At 42.9% G+C, this 9,246-nt stretch overlaps 1 protein-coding gene across 1 annotated transcript; it reads left to right on the top strand.

Annotated features, from left to right (window-relative positions):
* Window positions 1-218: 218 nt before the first annotated feature.
* Window positions 219-1,604, top strand: LOC104069242 (leucine-rich repeat and fibronectin type III domain-containing protein 1-like protein). Its single transcript, XM_009586813.1, has one exon. It carries the CDS (start codon window positions 225-227, stop codon window positions 1,602-1,604), a length of 1,380 nt encoding a protein of 459 aa, XP_009585108.1. The 5' UTR covers window positions 219-224.
* The last annotated feature ends 7,642 nt before the right edge of the window (window positions 1,605-9,246 follow it).

Here is a 9,246-nt window from a genome sequence, read left to right as displayed (position 1 = left end):
GGAGCCAAACTAGCGTAGAACTAGAAGCTCTTAGCTCTAAAAACATCCAAGTTAATATTAGCAGGTAATTTTATTACTGTCTCGGAAGGTGCTTCCAGTTTGCACAGGTGGACTTGTAATGAAAACTTCAATGTAAACCTATTTCTAATCCCCAATTAAAATATATTTACATGGATTTCTTCTTTTTTTTTTTTTTTCCCTTTAGGTCTGTTATTTTTCTTACGATGGAAAGGCTGGTTGTCTATCTACTGGTTATTAGCACAGCCGTGAAGGCCATGATGTGTCCCAAAAGATGCATGTGTCAAAACCTGTCTCCATCCTTCACAATTCTCTGTACGAAGACGGGGCTTCTCTTTGTGCCCCCCAGTATTGACAGGAGAACAGCAGAACTAAGGTTAATGGATAACTTTATCACTACTCTTAGGAGAAAAGATTTTGCAAACATGACTAATCTAATTCATTTGACACTATCGAGGAATACAATAAGTCAAATCATGCCTTATGCATTTTTTGATCTTAAAGGCCTTCACGCCTTACACTTGGATAGTAATAGACTAACTTACATCAATGAAGATCATTTCAAAGGTTTGATTAACCTTCGGCATTTAATACTCAGTAACAATCAATTAAACTATATCTCTCCTGGGTCATTGGATGACTTTACTGAAACAATTGAAGACCTGGATCTGTCCTACAACAATCTCGTTAACGTTCCTTGGGAAACAATTGCCAAACTTTCTAATGTCAATACGGTCAGTTTGGATCATAATCTCATTGAGTTTGTGCCAGAGGGAATCTTCTCAAACCTTCACAAACTTGCCCGTCTAGACATGACCTCCAACAAGTTGAAAAAGATCCCTCCCGATCCTTTGTTTTCCAGAATACCCGTGTACGCCAAGTCTAAAGGATCTCCGCTGTCGTCCCTGGTGCTTAGCTTCGGAGGGAATCCTTTGCACTGCAACTGTGAACTCGTGTGGCTGAGACGTCTCACCAGAGAAGATGATCTAGAAACCTGCGCCTCTCCACCAGAACTGATGGGCAAATACTTTTGGTCTATTAAAGAGGAGGAATTTGTCTGTGAACCCCCGATGATAACGCACCGAACCCCAAAACTAACAGTGACAGAAGGCCAAAGCGTCTCTTTGAAGTGTAAGGCTGTTGGCGATCCAGATCCCTACGTTCGCTGGATCTCACCCGATGGGAAGCTGGTCTCTAACACGTCTAGGACGATTTCTTACGAGAATGGTACTCTGGATATTTTGGTTACTTCTTTGACTGACAAGGGCACGTTTACCTGCATAGCATCAAATGCTGCGGGAGAGTCGACGGCTCCGGTCGAACTCCTCGTTACCCCGTACCCTAACCTTGCTAACAGCACCAACTGCGATAAAGACGCGGAGCCTGGCCCCTCAGATATTCTCATATCTGCCAAGTCGAGCTTTCCGAACGAAACGAAGTCTCAGCAGGAGAAGGTGGTTGTGGTTGCTGAGCTGACGTCGTCCTCTGCTCTCATCCAGTGGCCTTCTCAGCATCACCTCCCCGGGATTCGCATGTACCAGATTCAGTATAACAGTTCTGCTGACGACATACTAGTGTACAGGTAACCCTGCTCGCACACCCATGCCCATACCTCGGTGGAGTAGGTAGTGGAAGTAAGCAAAAAGGACAGCGTAGTTTGACATATTCCATGTAACGAGAGCTATCTTGCAAGCAGTAACTGTAAAGGAGGGGATGAGGAGAAAATGGCTGCCGTAGACTTTGCTCGTTAAACTCCGGTTGTTGAGGAGTTACGCTATTAAAACTAATAATACATCTGCTTCTGTGCTGCCTCTTGAGGATCTCTAAACTCTTTACAGACATAATTAAGTTTCATAGTCCAGTTTAATGGACCAAGTGAAGCTGATGAGCAATATCTTAGTTGTTAACATTTAAGAAAATTGAGATGGAGATTTTAGTTACCTTTTATGCTGATTAAGTGTAATTATTTTACTTAAAAATATGGGGAAGAGAGAAAAAATCAAGATGCCCAAAGTTGTGAGATGCCCAAAGCAACATTCTGCCTATATGCATGTGGCCCTACCATGTTACGCCAAACCTTCAGCCTGTATCAGTCGCTGCGTGCTTCCTTCAGAATTTAATACTCACAAAAGTATCGTGGTGTCGTGGGGATAAAACTTACTGGTATGAACTGGTGTCGTGGTTTAACCTGGCAGGCAGCCAAATACCACGCAGCCACTCGCTCACTCCCCACCCCGCAGTGGGAAGGGGAGAGAATCGGAAGGGTAAGAGTGAGAAAAAACTCATGGGTTGAGATAAAGACAGTTTAATAGAACAGAAAAGGGAAAATAATAATGATAGAATATACAAAATGAGTGATGCACAATGCAATTGCTCACCACCCGCTGACCGATAACCAAGTAGCGATCGCTACTTCCTGGAACATGCCTACCATTCATATACTGAGCATGACGTCACATGGTATGGAATACCCCGTTGGCCAGCTGGGCCAGCTGTCCTGGCTATGCTTCCTCCCAGCCCGCGCTTGGTAGCATGTAGGCTGAATGTCCTTGACTAGCAGAGTACTTAGTGACAACTGAAAACATCAGTGTGTTATCAACATTCTTCTCATACTAAATCCAAAACGCAGCACTAGGAAGAAATTTAACTCTTACCCAGCCGAAACCAGGACAACTGGACATTGCACAGAATGGTTTAGGTTATGTATTTTGTGTGGATTTCACTTTTAAAGGCACTGATTTGTCTGCTGGATATGACTTGGTTAAAATTTACTTGGGAATAACTGTTTGACATTAAGTCTCAGCGGATAGCATGCAGATTAAGTTTATAGCCACTCCTCTGTGCAGGGGTGGCTGAGTTTCCGATTATCTGCCTTTCTGTTTATAGGCTTTTGTTTGTAATTAACTGGGGGTGGAAGGGATAGGGAGGGGTAGAATGACTTTAAAGTGGGAGTTAGCATTTGATTCGGATCTAGTATTTCATAGCTGTGCACTTCATAAGGGTGATAACTTCTCTAAACTGAGTGATAATGATTTTCCTAATATAATGCCACTGGTTGCACTGAAGTTTGGAGTGGAGTAAGTGAAAGGAGAATGACATCTAATAGCTCCAGGAATACACCTGAAAGTTTACATTCAAATACATTGCTTTAATAAGCAGTCCCTTAAGGAAAGGAATGTAGGATAGTTGTTCCGCTGGGATTCCTATTTCAAATACCTACCATTGCAAGCAAATTCTTGTAAAAAAAAAAAAAAAAAACCAAACAGAACTGGGTATGAAAATCACGTGAAGTCCTTGAAACAGACGTTTCACTTTCCAGTCACTTGGCATTTTCAGAAGTCTCACGTTAAAATGCCCATCCCCAGAGTCTCTTTGAGGAAGGATGCCATCCATCCTCCCGTTGTCACGGCTACGAGCTCGAAAGGAAGCAGGAGGACTCGGTGAGGGTAAGCAAGGGTCTCTTAAGAGCAGGGTGGGAGGATGCCTTGTTGGTATCTGCCAGGGATGGCGAGGAGCTGGCTGGAAGATGAAGCCTCATTTAATTGTCAGCTGTGAGAACATTTGTGACATTGCTGTTTGAAAGCACTGCGAAGCTGCGAAACGAAGGGAAATGTGAAGCTGAGATGTCTCGGTAGCTGTGACTGCGGTTTCTAAAGGGATTTTATTCAGTTCTCCCACTAGAAAGTAAAGTGAAGCCAGCAAAGCGAGAAGCAGGTAGAGCCAGTGGGTGCATCGCAGGCACAGCCAGTAGTAGAAGGGAGTTGTTTAACGAGTTTTTCATCCTTTGCCGTAACAGCTGGCCAGCCAAGTTGGCAGCCTTCTTACAATTGCAGCAATCCGTTCTCGATGAGTTTTAAACTTTCCAAAGCCTCTAAAAATAAATGAGTGACTCACGTGGTAGCTCGTTAATAAACCTGTAGAGCTGAATACTGCTGCTGCTGAATGGCCTCATTCCTAAAGAAGAAATGGGGAAGAATACTATGTTTCCATGCCCCTTTCTCGGCCCAGATTCCCATAAACCGAGAGGCTGGTAACAAAACAGTAAAATACTTGATGCTTCAAATCACAGAGCAACGATTTCAAATAATACAATGTAATAGACTGTAGTATAATGGGCCTCTCAAAGATGAAAACTCCTGTGTTCTCATTCGGTTCCCACAGTGAGTAATCATCAAATACAGATCCTTAAAGGAAGTTTTGTGCTAAAGTGAGAGGAACGGTAATTGGGCAGCAATTCTGCATTTGCAGTTACCTGAACAACTGCTACTTCAAGTTATGCTATAAATGTCGGAGTGTTTTAAGTTGAGCGCATTAACATGCGCTGGAGAAAGAGGAGTCCCCAGATTTGTTTGCTGACCCTTTGCATGGCCAAGACCCCTCTCAGGCTCCGTGTTTCTGGTAAGGTATATAAACATCTGTATATAAACACCTGTTTCACGGAGTCAGTCTGTTGATATATGAAGATGTAAAGAGATGTGTAGTGGCATACCCAGCAGTGGCAGTGCTTCAGTCCTGCCAAAGGAGTTTTACAGAAGGTGGAAAGCTTCCTTCCACCTAGTGCACTCTGTGTAATTTATTTCTGGCAGGCGATAGCTTGCCGTCTGGAAAAAGTATTAAGCAGTGCAGGATGCATCAGAAACCTGTCGCTTCCGTCATTTGAGCGGTTGCCATGGCAACTTTGCTTTATCTTGAGAATTTAAGTTGCTCCTTTGACTCCTTTATTTTTCCTCACCTTTCCGTTTCCTTCTTCCTCTGGGTAAGTAATTGTGGGTAAGCAGGCGTTCATCTGTGCCCGTGCTAAGAGCTTATGAAAGGAAAGGGGGGGGAAGTGATATTCTTCCTAATTTTCCCTTTGGACTAAAATCAAATTATCCGTTCACGTACGTGAGAAGAACGTATGCGCCCTGCACACATGGTTACGCTGCCCGTGTACGTAAGTGCACCATAACGGCTCCTTGTTCTTCCCAGTTTGGGAGATTCACAACACGTAGCCGCACAGCGTTTTTCCCAGCAGTGAACAGGAAAATAGGAGTTGTGCCTGGTTACTGTGTCGTCTCAGGTGAGTCGCTTAACTCCTCTCTTCCTGTGAAATAGAAACTATCACGCTGACCTCTCTCCTGGGACAGGGGTGAAGAATGGTTAGCAAAACTGAAGGCAGACATTAGTTATGGAGACAGAAAATAGCATCTGGCGAGATGAGTAGCAACAATCCAGAATCAGTAAATTAAGGTGCAGGTAGTAATTTGCGGCAAGCATCAATATTGAAAGCAAGAGCCGTGTTTGTTTTCAGAAGAAAGGTCGGAAACCGTTGTTGTACAGCCATGTATAGAGTGAATCAAGAATCGTAACAGCCACTTTGTGCAGCTTTTTCTTCTCTGAGATATAAATGGATCTGTATTCTTTAAACAGCTTACAGTCTTGATGCTGATTACAGTTCCTGTGCAATTTGGACTTCGCAATGCTATAATTTTAGTTTAACTGTCTTTGCTCAAGTGTCCTGCCCAGGTTTCCAGTGCTAGTCTTGGGAAGGGATATCAGCAGAATGTCCTTACGATACTCAAATAGTAGTGACGAATATTACACAAGCTTTAGAAAGCAATAATTAATCTGGGAGAGAAGCCACGCTATTTTATTTTTATTGCTGCTCTGTCATGATGCGCACACGTGTCCGTGTGTACGTATAGATGAAAATGCACCTCTTTTGTCTGCTGATCTAGGTCATATGTATCTTTATGAAAATGACTCCTTGTGTTAGGTTACGGGATAAAAGGCTCATCTCCACAGGACCCTGAGCCACCTTTCTCCTCGATGTGCAAGAGAGAAGCGGGGCAGCGACTGATGCTCAAAATCCCTTGAAGGGAACTGCAGATGCTCCTATTTTGTCTGCTGGTGCTTCCTCAAATGGCCAGCAAATTAAAAAAAAAAAAAGGGATTCTGTATTTCTGAGCGAGGCTGGATAAACTTCAATTTGTACCACAGTTGATATAAGCAGCAGATTACTAATGCTTCATAACAATCTGATTGATGTTCTAGTCAATTAGAAGCTGGATCTCATAACATCAAAGGCAATAGTCTCCTAAGCATTGAGTTTAATCTTTCATAGCTAGTGATCATCTAACCTTAATTAGCTGCAACTACATGCTATAAATTAGAAGATGAGTATTTAATAGTGATGCCTCTCTATAGATAATTGGGAGACTATATATTGCATAAAACTGCTGATAATATGTCCTTGTTTTCTCTGTTGAGAGAAAAAACTTAGAAATCGAGAGGCAGACCGCTTTTAATATGGGGTACAAAGTCCCGTTGTTTAAAGGGCAGAGCTGTCACTTTTGGGGAAAAGGTGATATATTGCCAGATCAATATAGCAATGATTACATCTGTTGCGTGAAAAGCAGTTGGAATCAGCCACGCTACGTCTGCTCAAAAATTCTTAAATTAGTTCAGTGCGGTGCCATGGAAAGCCTCAGGACCATGCTGGATTTCACACAGTGGAGTTCGAAAGAGGTTTTACAGCTCCCCATCGCTCAGGCATGTGCCGTAAGACTTTGTGTTTCCTTTCTGGGTGCCCTTGTCCCTGCACATGTGCTGTACGGATGGACTCGGGTTGGCGGGTGGTGCAACACGCCTCTCGACCGGCGGAGCTGCCGTGTGCGTGCAGTAACTGTAGTGATTTTGGGAGTACGTCGGGATTGCCGTGGTCATCCAGCAAGTCTTGCACACGAGCGGTGGCTGTTTGGCAGCAGGAAATCTTGGACAAATGGTCATGTTTGCATTTCTTCACCCAGCCAGCAGTCATTCCTCAAAAAAAGAGGCTATATGCCAATAGAAGTCCAGAAATACGGGAGCCATCTGACATCTGTAAATACAGTGGATCACGTGATTTGTCACTCCTTGGCTTTAATTTTGGTAGCTTTTTTCCTTATCTTACAGCGTAGCAGTTGTCATGGCAGTTTCCAGGCTTCTTCAGGGAGTTTCTCCTTGGAAACCTCTTCTTCAGATTTCCCTTTATGGGGAAAAGCCTTATGTTCTCATAGCTGACTGTGCGCTGAGTTAATTACCCTTACAAAGTCGGGATTCCTCAAAGCACAGAGGTCACTTCTCCATTGTCATTCCCCTCCTTCCCACGCCCCCATGATCTTTGTTAATGAGGTTGCCCAGTGTAACCTCTTACTTCGGTGCCGATTGCTGCTGGCGATCCATCATCGTTTATAAAAATAATACCTTGCAGATGCAAATGACGGATGGTAGTTGTTGCATTATGGAGAGATCATTCAAGCATGAAATATCGCTGTCTTGTTTCCCAAACATTTAAGATGCTGTGCTTTTTGTGGAGGAGGAAAACATCCCTGTTTCCTTTTGTACTATCGATGCAGATATATAGGGTTTTTAAAATAGTATGAATAAGAATCAATTGCTGTCATTGCTTCTATCAAAAATTTTGACATGATTTGTGTGAAAGCTCTATAAATAAGAAACCTGTCATCAATGCTTCATAGCTCTCTTTATCTTCTGGTGTGTGGTCATTTCATTTCCAGACTGTAGCATCAACCATGTGAAAAATAAGTGTTTTGAAAAACGCAGCCAGCGGCCTGTGTTCAGTAACGGTCTAGGATTTTATGCTGTCTTAGAATGGTTTTGGTTGTTGTTGTTTTTACCTCCACAGACGTCATAGATCGTATTTGGGTCTCAGTGGGTGTTTCTGCGAAAAAACCAGACTCTATACTGATTGCTTTTTAATCCCTTTAATCAGCTGAGTAAAGTGGGTGCTCGGGAGTTTATTGATAGAATCAGTTCGAAAAGACCTCCTGTCATCGGGGTCCCTCCAACACCTCAAATTCCCCATCCCTTCCTTTCACCCTCGCCCTTCCCCTCCCAATTGAACAGCTGAAATGGCAGAAAAAAACCCTGTTTTTTCAATCCTTCAAAATGGTAGCGTTAGATTGGGAGCAGGGGGGTTGGCCAAAGCAAAAGCGATTCATTTGAGGCAGTCTGGCCACAGCATTACATTTTCTGACGGACAGCATCATTATCAATTAGAGACCAAACAAAAGACTCCATCTCTATTTCGAGCTGCTCGGTTGATTTTGTTGTTGTTGACAACGTTGCTAGGAAGTTATTTTCAATCTCACAAAATGATGTTTTGACAGAAGTTTTGTGAGCAGATTTCACAGTTGAGTTTTCACCACAGGGCTTTACTTGTTCCTGGCTGACTGCAGATGGCAGGGGAAACGCTGGCACGGATTATGGTTTATAGATGTTAGTGCTCTTAAACCAGTTACGTTAGCACTGTTCGTTTAAACCCGACAGTTACTGTTCTGCTATTGATCCCTTTGAAAGATGGTGCTTGGGAGCCAACGCCAAGCAGATGCAGACTCTGTTAGAGATGTAAGAGAAAAGGTAGTATACTTTCAGCTACAAAAAACCGATTTGACAGAATTGTGTCTAAAAACTGCAGTTTCGGCACTTTTATAGGTAATAGGAAGCTAGCTCCTGGCGAAACTCTAATGTCAATGAAGGAGTTTTTTGAGAAAAGACTGATGGGTAGTTACTGCGAAATAACACAATAACATTTCTTGAAGGAGTAAAAAAAACCCCAAAACCCCCAAAAGACTAGCCAAGTAAAAGGTTTTTGCGTCTCCGGAGATTTCAGAATCTCCTGGCAGACATGGGTTTTTGGCTTCTGTATCGCTATTATGAAATGTCTTTCACGCAAGCTAATTATTTAAGTAAATGACTTTGATTGCTGCAAGCTCTGAGTTTGAGATGGAATAATTCCATTGAGAGATGGATAAGCTTCACCCTGCTTAGAATCACAGTGCCCCTAAATCCCACTCACTTGGGGTTGTCAAGGATCGTATGGCATCCTGAATATGTTTCGTAACGAACCTACAATATAGCCAATGCTGCTTAAAATGTTATTAGGTCAAATTAAGCGCTAATGGAGATGTTTGTTCTGAAGATGCCATTTTCTAAACCGTAGTCAGTGGGTTCTGGTAGAATGATAAAAGTTTTCAGATGATGGATACACTTGCTCCCAATATCTACCCACGTGCTTTCTGGCCTTTCCTACAAGTCCTTGCCATTCACCAGCCTGGCACTAAAGACCTGCCTAGTGAAGCTTGTGCTAATTTGTCAAACTGATTGAATTTAACCGCTATTCGATCATTTATAGCATTACTGAAATAAAGTAAATATGGTGCAAGGTCCTGCGCCTGGGTCGGGATC

The sequence above is a fragment of the Fulmarus glacialis genome, unplaced genomic scaffold (assembly GCF_000690835.1).
Source record: "Fulmarus glacialis isolate BGI_N327 unplaced genomic scaffold, ASM69083v1 scaffold48101, whole genome shotgun sequence".
NCBI lineage: Eukaryota > Metazoa > Chordata > Aves > Procellariiformes > Procellariidae > Fulmarus > Fulmarus glacialis.
This window is presented reverse-complemented; position numbering and strand designations above follow the sequence as displayed.